This window comes from Protomyctophum parallelum (assembly GCF_964188405.1).
Source record: "Protomyctophum parallelum genome assembly, chromosome: 21".
Classification (NCBI taxonomy): Eukaryota; Metazoa; Chordata; class Actinopteri; order Myctophiformes; family Myctophidae; genus Protomyctophum; species Protomyctophum parallelum.
In genome coordinates this window covers 22,176,421-22,190,679 of record NC_139713.1, presented here as the reverse complement: position 1 = coordinate 22,190,679, position 14,259 = coordinate 22,176,421, and the positions used below count along the sequence as shown (strand labels likewise).

General features: G+C 41.7%; 2 protein-coding genes across 6 annotated transcripts in view; both read left to right on the top strand.

Moving 5' to 3' along the window:
• The window catches only part of sec31a (SEC31 homolog A, COPII coat complex component), a 29,877-nt gene extending 23,364 nt beyond the window's left edge, over positions 1 to 6,513 (top strand). For 3 of the 5 annotated variants that reach the window (XM_083793872.1, XM_083793874.1, XM_083793871.1), the window contains 7 exons: positions 495 to 848; positions 2,055 to 2,110; positions 2,812 to 2,883; positions 3,400 to 3,582; positions 4,880 to 4,999; positions 5,380 to 5,451; positions 6,307 to 6,513. In XM_083793872.1, the coding sequence (XP_083649998.1) occupies positions 495 to 848; positions 2,055 to 2,110; positions 2,812 to 2,883; positions 3,400 to 3,582; positions 4,880 to 4,999; positions 5,380 to 5,451; positions 6,307 to 6,486 (1,037 nt within the window). In that variant the 3' untranslated portion in view covers positions 6,487 to 6,513. The remainder of the gene's footprint in view (positions 1 to 494; positions 849 to 2,054; positions 2,111 to 2,811; positions 2,884 to 3,399; positions 3,583 to 4,879; positions 5,000 to 5,379; positions 5,452 to 6,306) is intronic. The other 2 variants (XM_083793873.1, XM_083793875.1) reach the window with 2 other exon arrangements.
• A 6,247-nt stretch (positions 6,514 to 12,760) lies between these two features.
• Positions 12,761 to 13,681, top strand: LOC310878878 (general transcription factor IIH subunit 3-like; the record flags this gene model as incomplete). Its single annotated transcript, XM_083793294.1, has 1 exon — positions 12,761 to 13,681. The coding sequence occupies one exon, from the start codon at positions 12,761 to 12,763 to the stop codon at positions 13,679 to 13,681; it is 921 nt and encodes a 306-aa protein (XP_083649420.1).
• Between the last annotated feature and the right edge of the window lie 578 nt (positions 13,682 to 14,259).

Genomic DNA, 14,259 nt, shown 5'->3' with positions numbered 1-14,259 from the left:
AGTTAAATGTCTTTATTGTGATAGTAATCATTGCTCATTGATTGTAATCATTGTTCAGTAACGGGGTGTCTGCCCTTCTCTACAGCTCACCAATTAATCAGCTTAAATGTAATCGTGTTCCAGTTTAAAAAAAAATTGTGTCATCACTTCCAATTCCACTTGTCCCTTTTGGTATTAGCATTATGTTATGCTTTAGCTATTGAAAAATAGCAGATCTACAAGCTCAGAGCTTCTAGGTCTGCTATTTTTGAAAAATCGAAGAACGACTGACATAGAAACAGCTTTTTCTGAAAACTGTCAGGATGTAGAAGACATTTATAGAATCTGATCTCAAGGATCAGATCTTAAGGAGCGGGAGAGACGGCGAGACTCCTGTTACTGAACAAACAGAGTCTATAGCAATGATTACTGTCACGGTATAGAGCTATTTAACAAAAACAACATCACTCACTGGCAACTTTTAATGGCAACTGTTTATCTTGTGTGCACTTCAGCCTACGCCCAGGTCGGCCAGCTTCCACCCAGAGACGGGGGCCCACATATCTATCAGCCTCTCCAATACCCGCTCTCTGCCCAGGCCGTCTCTTCTTCTGCCATGCCCTGCTCTGCCCCGCAGCCCCCGGGCTTTCTGGCTCAGTACTCTCAGCCTCCTTATTATCCCGGACCTCCTCCTTTGTCCTCCTCTTCCGCTCCCCCCTCACACCACCCTCCTGTCCTTCCAACCTCATCCGCTCCTTCCTTTCCTGCTCCTCTGTCCTACGCCTCCTCTGGGGGGTCTTTTCAACACGGTGGGCCCGGATCGCCTCCTGCTACGTACATGCCTCCTCCTCCACCGTTCGGAGCCTCAGGTACACACGGCAACGGCCTCGATTCTCGACCGAATCCCTCAACCTTTCAGAGAACTGGGTGCACGGTGACGCAGTCGTTAGCGATGTCGCCTCACAGCTAGAAGTTCCTGGGTTCGAGTCCTGCTGGGGATGACAGTGAAGTGACAATTTTAACACCAAGAAAATAACATTTGTCAAATAATAGTATGAAAATAGCTCATAACGCCAGAGCTCGTTGATCGGCTATGTTCACAATATCTATTTGTGGAACAGAGTCAAACTAAATGTACTCAACTCCCACAATTCCAAGTGCTGGGGGTGGGGGTCCCCAGTTAAAGTATGATTATTTGGGGGGGTCATGGCCTGAAAAGCTGAGAACTACTGGCTTAGAGAGGGATGAAGCTGTTTGACAGCACGTATCATCTGTGTTGTGTAAATATATGGTTTAAGTTTGTTTAAAAATGTTGGATTCATGTTCATGGCCTTTGGGCTAGGTTTTCTCGGTCTGCAATCTTTTCCCTCCACCAAATCTCTAAATAGCCGATCTAGAATCTCCCAACGTGTCACGCTGCAACATGTTGTGAGCTTGTGGATCGTCTATTTTCAGCGACTGTTCCTCCCAGAATAGGGAAGTAACTCTGAGGTATCCCGGACCCCCGGTTGAAGACCCCTGGCTTCTTAGACTCAATCAGTGGATTACCAAAGTCCTGAGAGAGGGGTGTCGTTTTGGTCCAAATGAGTGAGAGCGTTGCCTTTGTTTTGTTTGGTCAAGACTGTCGAGCAATGTGTTTGCCTATGGCAGGTCAGGTGTAGTTGGAATACAGGGATTTAGTGTTTTATTCAGTGCAAACCTTTGCTCAATGTCTGACTCCTTAAGCCCTGTTTTATACTGCTGCTCCCCAGACATGATGTGGAGAACCGGTGTCATCATAACTAATGTTCTGGACCTGAGAAAGAAATGAGAAGTTCGTTGCTGTGCAGTGAACCAAACTAAAAACATTATAGCTAGCTGAGAACCTTCATTTCACGATGAGTCTCAACAGTTACCTGAAATATCATAATTTGAGCCATTATAGCTGTTTTTTAATCAAGATAGATTTGTTTTGTTACTGTTTCTATTTATAAAAATAGTACACCACATAATAATAAGGTCTGGGTTAGTTTTAACTAATGAGTTAGTTTCTTCATAGAAATGAATGACTAAATACTTTTATTTTCTTTCCACAGGCCCACAGAATGGTTGGAATGACCCTCCTGCCTTGAACAGAGCAGCAAAGAAGAAGGTTAGTCTGACTCTGAGCCAGACCATCTTATTAACCACGTAACCCTAGCTTTTGAGACAACCAAAATATCATTTTATCGGGTGCAGTACTTAGTTTAGACACTACTTAGTTTAGACTAGTCATTGGGTTAGACCAGTCATTAGTCCTACAACTACAACCTATCTCAAACCCTCACCCTAACCTCCCACGGGGCAGCACACCTAAACCTAACCTTAACCCATGTCTAACCAATGACTGCCGGTAGTCTAAACTAAGTATGCACCCCCATTTGATAACCTAAGAACCATTGCCACGGTGCAGCAGTTTCCGGCTGACACTGAAAACCTGACGCATGATTTTATTAATTAAGTATACATTAGATTACTGCGGCTTCCTCTTGACTGGTCTGCCAAAAGCAAGCAACTAAAACTTAGTAATGCAGAATGGTGGAGCAGTTTGTGTCACCAGTGATGGAAAAAAGTACTCACATTTCTTACTTAAGTAAAGGTATCAATACTGAAATGCTCTGTTAAAAGTAAAAGTCCGGAATTCAACATTTAAAAGTATGAATGTATTGGCATGAAAATGTACTGCTCATTTGATGAATTGTTATGCTTCCCTTTTTAGCACCTTTTTCGCATTTTATCTATGAAACAAATAAACATAGACAACACACTTCTCAAATGACTGTAGCGTTGACATGATGTCTCATCACTCAACAGGGTCTTCAGAATTACACTCCTCCGACACCCATCACTGCACCCATCATGACCCCACTGGGTGGAGAACCTCAGGTCAGGCCTGGCAACATCATTACATATAGTCTCAGTCGGGCAGAAACCTTGGATCTTTTTTTGGTTTTGTAAATTAACTCCCTGCTTGATCACACACACAACCATCAAAAGTATGCTTTCGAATTTGAATCCTGAAAAGTAACAGTTTTGAACATGTGTGGTTTCCACCCGACAGAGACGGTAATCATAATTATCACAATTATTACGTAATCGTCATAATTATGTTGCAGAAATAGCTGCTCTGCAAGCTCACAGTGAGTTGTAGAGTGGCTATTTCTGCTATTTTATTATTTATATAATAAATTATTATATGTTAGTAATTTGATTATTAGTCCCGGTCACTGTCAAGTAATTTCTTTGTATATTTGTCTCATCTGCCCTGTGCCAAACGTCTGAAATGTGACTTTAATTTACATATTCCAATGACAGAAATAATAATAAACGCAATTAAAATTTGAATGAATTAATCGTCGACTGCAATTTTGTGAGCGTGACACAACCCCGTATTGCCACCAGGCTGTGCCAGTACCCTCCATACCCTCCCAGACCATGGTACAACAAGGCCCGCTCGGCGTGCAGGCTCCGTACTCAGGCCTGCAGCAACAGCAGCATCTCCCACATCATCCACCCATGAATCCAGCAATGCCCCCGACCAGTGTGGAAGGGGCCCCAGGAGCACCGATCGGTGATGTGATACAGGTAGGCGCCTATACGCATGGACAGAAATGTGCAGAGGTTGGCCCAGGCGGTGGCGTAACCGTCTGGGCACCCGACTGGTAATCCAGTCGCAGTGTGCCGCTCGTTCGACTCCCGAGCCCGACACGGCCTTTACTGCATGTCTTCCCCCATCTCTCTCCCGTTTCCTGTCAGCCTACTGTCTGTCCCTTCAAAAAAACAATAAAAGGCGTAAGCCGCAAAAAAAATCTGCAAGTGCAGAGGTTGAACTGCTGAAACCAGTGGTTCTCAAACAGTTTTTCATGTCGAGGGTCACCCCCAAGTTGATATGGCCACGCAGAACGCCAATCTGGACAGATGTTGTGCCAGGGAGGGACCCCGTAGAAGAATTATACATCATGCTACTTATAACTGTATAATATGACAGTGGTTCCCAAACCTTTCAGCCTGTGACCCAAAACAGAAATGAGATATTCGCCCAGGACCCAAACTAGTGAAAGTAGCACTTCTAAAAAAATATTTATGAATCATGTCAAATTTCTTAAATTTTTCTTCATGACATTACTGGGAAAAAAATCATTGGAATGTTTTTTGTAATTTAAAAAATAATAATAATAATAATTAAAAACCACATGTAGGAAACACAAACGAAGGGGACCCATGACAAGGTGTCTGCCATCCACTGTTTGGGAAACAGTGCATTATGATGTGACATGACATCTGGTAGACTGTAGGAGCCAACATGTCTCCGCTAGGCCTGATTGCTATTGTTGTTGTTACAGCCTGTCTGTTATGGTTCAGCTTGTCCGTGTAGCAGCTAGAGTGTAACTATGGTCTGAGCCTTGTGTCCAATGTCTGTCCATGCAGTCCAGCAATCTGTGTCAGACTGTGTGTCTAACGTACTTCTCCCCATGATATCATGTACATTAAAGCATAACCATCACCACCTAGAATATTGTCTCATTACAATATTGTTCCAGAATTCCACGGCAACTCCCCATGAGAACCCCCCCATACATTATTTTGAGTGGTGCAACCACTCCTATAGACAGCTATGTGTGTCCCTGGGTCTCTGTCCCAGCACGAAGTGTCACTGTTGCACAGGCTAACACACAGACACACACAGGCCAGGGAGGAGGGCTTGTACAGTACAGTACAGTACAGTACAGTACCACTCACTTTAGACGGGTCTTTCGTAACTTTGAATTAATTAATCTTTTGAATGTAGCAGATCTACAAGCCCCCCAGCTTTGTGGAGCGGCTATTTCCGAAGGGCAGGGTTAAGTGTGTGTGTGTGTGTGTGTGTGTGTGTGTCTCACAGCCCATGCAGTCCATCCCTGCTGAGAAGATCACCAAGAAGCCCATCCCAGAGGAGCATCAGGTCCTAAAGACCACCTTTGAAGGCCTCATCCACAAGTGCTTGGCTGCAGCCACCGATCCCGTAAGTCCAGGGATGTCTGTACAAATGTGTCCATGGCAAAGACCCAATTACTGAACGTCAATGTCAAAATTGGTTCCGTTTGTGCACTCTCAGAGTTACAGGACTGCTATGGTCATTCAGGGCTATCTATTTGTGTTTCTGGTAATATTATTTAATATTTGTAATATTTGTTTCACTATACTGTTGTTGTTGGGTGGAAACCATGTACAGTGTGTCCAAAATCCTTTCAGGAAACGGGGAGAAACAAAGCTTATTTTAGAGTTATTGATTTGCTTCTGTTGTAATGTTTGTTTATTTTACACTCCCAAGGACCCCTTTGATAATGAGTTTTAAGCTATGCTTTTACACACATCACATCAGAGTTTGTCTTCATCCCTCAGCAAACCAAGAGGAAGTTGGACGATGCCAGCAAACGACTGGAATCACTCTACGACAAACTCAGAGAGCAAACAGTGAGTATCTCCTTTAAAGCAGTGGTTCCCAAACGTAATGTCAAGAAGCCCCAAAATTATATTTATTTTGGCCGCGGAGCATCCAACTGTACAAGGTGTAGAGCTGCGAGCTTGTATATCTGCTATTTTTGAATAGCCAACGTATAAAATATGGATAAATAAATATGCATAAATTATACATAAACATGTATAAAAATCCAGTGAGGTCTATTAAGACCTGAGACCAGATTTTTACAAAATGTCTTCTTGAAAACCTGTTTCTATATCAGTGATTGTCAAACTATAGAGGGTATGCGCATGCTTAAAGTGAATGGCACATCGAGTGGCAAAGCAACATGCAAAGTGAGTTTAACATTGTTTAACGTTGTTTAATGCAATCAGATATGACTTTTCTGTTTGGATGTATGGGCTGTCGAGGCCAGAAAGTAGTTTTTGCGACTCCGTAGGCATTCCTGCATAACTTCCGTTATGTGATGATGACGTCACGTGCATACCCTCTATTTCATGTGAAGGACCCCACAAATGTTATGCATTTGGCTGCCTTTGACAACCACTGGTTTAACAAAATCACTGAACACTGATTCGTTGATCATATATAATCATGTTTAGAAGATTATCCCACAACATAATTATGTTTCTCGATTTACTTGATTGTTGATTCATCAAAAACTTTATCAGTAGAACAATAACTGGCTATAACTGTAACGGTGCTACATCGCATGATGGAGATCAATAGGGTGTTGAGACCATATCATTTTAGATTAGAAACATGACATACTGTTGCAAAGAAAAGTCTGTATCAAAATAGGTATGCTGTGATGTTTTTATGACTTTACTGCTCTATTTTCTCTTCAGCTCTCCCCAGCCATTCTAGGAGGACTTCACAACATGGCAAAACGCATTGAGTCTCGATCTTACGCAGACTGCCTCAATATTCACACCCACATAGTCAGTAGCAGCAACTTCAGCGAAATATCAGCCTTCATGCCGGTACTAAAGGTGGTGTTGACGCAAGCCAACAGACTTGGGGTCTGAATCGGCCCGAGATTCCTGAAGCCCTGAGTTCTGCTTAGCGTGCGGGTGTTGCCCACTGACAATAACCCATTCTGACCTGAGATCAGATTCTAAAACTGTCTTCTACATCCTGACAGTTTTCTGAAAAAGCTATGTTTCTATGTCAGTCGTTCTTCGATCTTTCAAAAAATAGCAGACCTACAAGCTCGTAGATCTGTACTACAAGCTTGTAGATCTGCTATTTTTCAATAGCTAAAGCATAACATAATGCTAGCACCAAAAGGGGTTCGCACCAAAAATGGATTAAGCGATCTACAAGCATGTAGCACAGTGCAGTGTGAGGAGCTTGTAGATTGCCTATTTCTGGTGCTACGTATGAATCAGGATTAACTCTCAGCTGACATGGATGATATGGATGTCAAGCCTTTGCAAATAATTGAGGGAACTGTTTGTTGTTTTTATTTGTTTTAGTTTATTCTTATTTTTTATGAATTGGGTAATTTCGTACAAACCTCCATTTGACTCACATGTTAGTTTATGATCACATGTCTTACATTTGATAGATTCCTCCTTGTGCCATTAAATGCCAGTTTCTGATCATAGCTCTTGACACAACAAGCTATGTTTTCAGGATCCGATTCCGTTTCTAGCCAGTACGCCGACATGAATTCGCTTCGCTACGTCCTATTTAACAAATAGATTAAATCATAAATACACGATCTATCAAAGCTGAATCGGACACTAAATCTTGTCACGGTGGTCAACCTGAGTTCTACACGCTTTTAAATTATATTTTTAATGATATTATTAAATAAGTTTAGATTTTTAAAATTTTAAAACGTGAGGGAGGGAGGACTGCCCATAATTCCGACATCCCATTTCTACATAGCTTTGCGTGCGTAATAATGTGCCGTCGGACTAATGACACAGCACCGAGGGAGGTATTTGAAATGTCTGCCTTCACTTCATTCTCATATTTCTTTTTCTTTTCTACTTCACTACAGTTATATACAGTATATCGTTGCTGTCAGGCAGAAACCTCTTATCTCCATATTTTAACTTTTTTTTTAAGATATCTTTTTTGCGGCTTACGCCTTTTTATTGTTTTTTTGAAGGGACAGACAGTAGGCTGACAGGAAACGGGAGAGAGATGGGGGAAGACATGCAGTAAAGGCTGTGTCTGGCTCTGGAGTCGAACCCGCGGCACACTGCGACTGGATTACCAGTCGGGTGCCCAGACGGTTACGCCACCGCCTGGGCCTCATATTTTAACTTTGTGTGGGTTTTTTTTTCTTTCCCTAAGTTAATGCCCTACTTGATTTACTACAGCGCCACTCAAAAGTGGCAGATTTACAAGCTCGTTCGTACTGTGTTTTGAGCTTGTAGATCTGCTACTTTTGAATTTTTATCCTGAGAAGTCACAGTTTTGGACATGAGGTTTCCAACCGACGGAGACGACTGAAGTATATTGGAGCAAGGTCATTCCAGGCTGCAGTCTTCGTGCAAAACAATGCATTCCTATTTCTTTACTGTTATTTGTTTTCGTGCATTTATTTTCAGTATAATCATGACGGTGCATTTTTAACTTGCCATTTCAAACGGACTGTAGTTTCACACCGTTTTCGAGGTATGCATGAATGAAACACATGCTTGCAATCATTCTCTGTGGTAATGATGTAATTAGGAATACACTCAAATTCCACGGGAACTACTTTAGGAAAGGAGAGTGTACTCAGTTATTGTTCCATCTATGAGCAGGGCCGTAGTCTGAATTGTTCTCCTGTCTGCTAGAAGTTAACGGAGGAAAGAACACTTCTTTGTTTTCAATTGACTACATGCAATATTTTCAATAAATGATATTTATTTAAAAGATGCTCATTGTCTTTATTTTTTTTAAGGCAGTTGCTTGTGTGTATTGTGTGTGGGTAAATGCTGTAGCAAATTGCGCTTTGTTTTAAGTTGTGGTGTTTTCGGTCCAGGTTTACTGTGCCATGCTGTTGATGGATGATGTAAGAGTACTCGGAATGACTGCTGTGAAGAACTGGAATTGTATTACACGTAGAATATTGTTCTGATTGGTGGCAGGACTTTTCTTGGACATATTCTGCTATGGCCTCATTTCGTCACTAGATGGCGGTCTTGTTTGATTCTGGTTCATTTATAAGCAGCATAGACTTTGACACTGGTCATTATAATTCCTGGTTACAGGATCTGTTTGATGCTCATTGAAGCGGAGTTGACTACTTCTTGATTAGGTTTGATGGTCTTCAATGTTTGTCTCTCACTCAGCTAAGGGTCCTTGCCCTGACAAAGTAGGGATCGCCACTACTAGGCCCACTACACTACACTAACCCTTCTCCATGCAACTTGATATTGATATTGAGGTTTGAGAATACTCCTCATGACATATTCCTCATGTTTTATATGGCTGTGGTGATGCTGCAGTTTGTATTGGCTTTATAGATTCGCTATCTAAATTGTGTTGTCTCACTCACAAGTCACAACCCTATTACAGGCTAGTGAGGGATTGAGTATCACTGCTGTTTTATCACTAAATACAATTCAATTAATGTTGTCTGAATTCATATGAAACTTTGGCAGCCCACCTGTAATAACTAGATGACACTGAATGTTCACTTTTTAGCCAAGAGTGTGTGTGTGTGTGTGTGTGTGTGTGTGTGAGAGAGAGAGATGTAGGTGCCTTTTGATAGGTGCAATGTACACACACACACACACGTGTGCTCTGTGCCTGTGGAATGTGTTTAGATAAATAAAACAGGTGTACAGTGTACAATGCTGTATAATGTGGTTTGTCATGTACACAGATTTCTTGAGTGTGGCAGGAGCAGAACCCTTAGGAATTATGATGGCAGTAGATGAAACCTTGACAATTAAAAGTGCTCAGGAAATAACTTAATATTCAATATGCCTTCCTGGTAAAATATGAGAGGTTTGATAATAGAAACTAATAGCATATTAACACAATGGTCCTTTAGGAACGCAGTGGGTATACTGATCCTTTTGATCAACTCTCAGGACGATGACGGGAAATATTTATATTTAAAATATTGATGGTGTGGAATTATAGTAATTATAGAAATAAGCAACATGGGGACTCATCAAACAGAATTATGTGGGGAAATATGTAGATACTTTTGTTGTTTGATCTCTTTTCCCACCCCCCCTCCCCCCTTCTTCTTCCCTTACTTTTTTTTTAAGGAAATAACAATATTTATAAAACTAATTTCACTCACTTCCTTACTTTTTAAACCTGTGTGTGACAATAAAGCTGATTCAGAGCAGGAAATCACTACTGAGTCATATTGTTATGGATGGAATTGTGCACATGACATGAATTTTAGCTTTCCATTGCCATCTGGGGCAACCCAAACCTACTGTACTGACCAGGGAGCAGGTTGGCGCCTTGCATGGTTTCTACTGCCGTCTGTGAAGGAATGTAGTGAATGGACAGTGAAACGAGACTGACGTGTGAATGGGCTGATGTAATGCACTGTGGTGCATTGATGTAATCAATGAAGTTGATTATGTGGGTGCTATACAAATGTAAAGTACATAAAACTATGGAAAATGGCACATGTTTGATACTTGCCCTGAGAGCACAACATCGGCAAGATAAAATGTTTTATGCACACTTGTATTCTCATTCTATAATTTTGGTTAATTCTATTCGTGAGTTATCTGACTGAACTATACTTATAAGTGACTGTATAAGTCAAGCAAAACATCAGAATGTGCTCCCTTTTTTTCTTATAGGCCTATAATGTGGCATCTTTTTTTATATTCTGTCGTGGCTATACAGTATGTAAAGTGCCCTATGCTTGAAAACCATTTAAGATGTGAGATATGGTTTATCTGTTCAAGACCACCATGGAATTACAGTGAGGAGCATGACTGTCTGACAGATAGAAAGATTAAGCTTAGCCCATACACACATGCACAGTACACGCAGCCTGGCCCCACACACACACACACACACACACACACACTGGAGCATTCTTCCATGGCTGTCAGTGTGCGCACAAGTTGAGTTGTATTTCATGAGGAGGGTAGGCTGGTATACCAGTATTGGAGTGGTTGTCACATCACATCTGTTCCCCAGGAGCTGACATGTACAGTAGTGAGTGTGTATTTTTGGTTATCATTCTTCTGCTGTGAATGATCATAATAATGTACCATACAGTATGTACTCCCTGAGGGCGAGAAGAAACCTCGCCCTTTAGGGTCGGATGCGCGCATCCGCCTGGGTGACGGCAAGCGGCAGACTGCTGGGCGAGCGCTGGCGCTTTGGCATGGGGGGTCAGATCAACATATATGGAATGAATTCTGTACTGGCCATATATGGAGCGTGTCTTGAGTGTACAGGGTTTGATGAGGTCAGATCAACATATGCAATGTCAGAACAGGAAGGACGGATGGGGAAGGATCAACATATGCAATGTCAGAACAGGTCAGCTCCATATATGGAGATCTAAAGGTTTGAGGTCAGATCTAGAGTTGCCGGCTGGCTCCATATATGCAGATCTTCTCCATGTATGGTTATCCAGGGTTAGATGAGGTCAGTGTTGTGATCTTCGTATATGAAGATGGCCATATATGGTGGCATGACGTGTCATGAGGCGTGACCATATATGAAGGAGTATGTCATGAGGTGTGACTTTTATGTTTCCTGCTGCTGTTTTATTGTGCTTTTAACTGTATTCCCCTGTATCTGTTTTATTTTAGCTTATTTTCTCTTCTAAACATTTTAATTACTAATTATTTTTATTGTAGCAAAATGTCCTTTTATGATGTGTTCTTTTTGCACTTTCTCTTAATGCTCTTAGTGTTTTGTGTACAGTCACTTTGAATTGCCTTGTTGTTGAAATGTGTGTTGAAACTGGCTTTGCCTTAAAGGGATTAACAACACATTAATGCATTACTAATTACAATCCAATACTATCATTGGGAAATGGGCCATTCTGGACAGTAAGTAGCCTACATTTACGTTGTTGCTCAAGTAAAATGATTTTGAATGCACAACTTTACTTTTAAAACTGTATTTCTTCATTATTCTATTGCCTTTTACTTAAAGTTTCATACCCCCCCCCCCCCCCCCCCAGAGAGGACGTATAGGGCCTTAGTCCTACTCCTCCTCCTAGCCAACACTCCCCACTGACAGGTAGTTATCCCCCCCCCCTCCCCCCTTTGATTTACATCAACAGGGCATGTGAGCTCAAACCCACAATTCAACATTTTGGTTTTACGATGTTGATGTACATTTTGTATTCATCCTTAGGACCCCAAATCACACCTTGGAAAGCATGAGTGTCTATTTCAAACAAAGTGTTTTTTGACTGGGGGGGTCATATTTTGACAGCAGGAATTGCCTGTCACGATTTGACCCCCCAGTATTAAGATGTATTAGGATGTTGATATTCACTCATCAGCCAACACTCCCCACTGACAGGTAGTCGTCCCCCCCCCCCCTTTGATTTACATCAACAGGGCATGTGAGCTCAAACCCACAATTCAACATTTTGGTTTTACGATGTTGATATACATTTTGTCATAATTTGACCCCCCAATATATTAGGATGTACCCCCCAGAGAGGACGTGTAGGGCCTTAGTCCTACTCCTTAGTATGGCCTTAGTCCTACTAGACTGACACTGAATCATGAATCAAAATATAACATCTGTTTATTCCCCTTGTTGCAACGCAGAGATCAATGGGCTGCTCAGCTGTGAAATAGACCTTAAACTACAGGCAATTACCTCCTAATGAGCGCTATATATGCATTCCCCCACAGACCTTCCACAACAATATTGGATTAATTAAAGTTTTAATCGCCAGATCCCTCTAGGGAATTTGTATGCTAATGCTGATCTGATCCATGGGAGGGGATGTTATAAAAAGTCAAGACTTTTTCTCTTTTTTTTAGACTGTTACCACAACCATGTCTTCTCATCAGTTTGAATTGGCATATTTACCTTAGTGGTGGACAAACATCTAGCAGTACTAAGCACTGTAAGCAGTAGCAATATCACTTTTGTCAATTGTCAATTGTCAATTTTGGCACTATAAGTATACTAAAGTATGCTCCTCCTCAGTGACATCACTTCTTCCTCAGTGACATCACTTCCTCAGTGACATCACAGTCTACAGTATATGGTTGAGAGAACAGAGGTTGGAAACACACATATGACGGAAGTGCCCACTGCCAGGAACTAGAAAGCTACCTAATTTCATCTGGTATCTATGACTCCCAGCCCAACACCCACGTGCTACCCCTCGATATGACATTGGAGGATGAGTTAAATCTACTAGTCATTGTTGTGGATGTAAATCCCATCTGGTGGGGACAGCAAGCTCAGCAGCGAGATGTAGAGTTCACACTGTCCAAGTGTTTGGATGCTGTCATGGTAGTTGGTAACTCACACCTGGTCATGTCCAGGACAAACAAATTAGCTGTTATTGCCAGCCACTGTCAAGACAGTTACTTTCTGTATCCCAGTAAGAACTCTGGGGAAACTGCTGTCGCTGGGGATGGCTCTGCAGGACATGTTCCATCTTCAAGTGGGGATGGGAAGTATGAACTTCTAGCGGTTGCCAATAACCTTATTACTCAGGATATAAGGAATGTCATGTCGAGAGTTGAGGTAAAGGGACATTCAACTCATACGTTATTGACTGGATCCCTTGCGAAAGCTCTCTGCTATATTCACAGAGTCACAAAGGAACTGGAAGCTTCGCAAGAAATGAAATCAAGAATATTGGTGGTAAAAGTTGCTGGCGCAGCAGCAGAAGACTGTGCTCTCCAGTACACGAACTTCATGAATGTGGTTTTTGCTGCTCAAAAGCAGAATATCCTGATAGATGCCTGTGTGCTGGACTTAGACTCGAGTCTTCTTCAGCAAGCTTGTGACATGACTGGAGGCTTGTACGTAAAAGTACCACAGACGATTGCCCTAGTGCAATACCTCTTGTGGATATTTCTGCCCGATGCTGACCAACGCTCACAGCTGGTAGTGCCGCCGCCTGTAGACGTAGACTACAGACCTGCATGCTTTTGCCATCGCAACCTTGTTGAAATTGGCCATGTATGTTCAGTGTGTTTATCAATATTCTGCAAATTCAGTCCCATCTGCCCATGTTGCGAGGCTGCCTTTAAGCCAAAGCTGCCTTTCAAGTCAAAGAAGATCAAGCCATCCATCTGACATGCGCATTATTTTATATGTCCAGTTCTTATCCTATACACAAAGCCATGCACCACTCAGAAATAAAATAAAATCTGATATGCCTACATAAATTGAAACAAATACATTTGGTGCTTACAATGCATTCACATAATCATTCTGCTGTTTTGGGGTGTAATTGTCAATTTGATATTTGATTATCAAATTATGAGAAAATATATAGTGTGTTAATGTTGAATTAATGTTAAATTGGTGGTGTGATAGATTCATTCATCTTTGTTAGACTGTGAGGTTCAAATCAAATGTCCGAAGCCAAAATGTGAAGTTTGTTATTATAGCTTGCCATTCAGTTATATTTATTTAAGTAAGCTATTATAATAATAATAATACCTGGGACTTATATAGCGCTTTTCTAATACCCAAAGATGCTTTACATGTGTGGTGGCCGGGGGTGGGAGGGGGAAACATGAGAAAACAAGTAAAATAAGAGTAAAAACCAATAAGAACAGTACATGTAACGGGTTAAAAACACATCAGCTCGGGAATGCTATTCTGAACAGGTGGGTTTTCAGTGCGGTTTTGAAGGTGGGGAGTGAGGG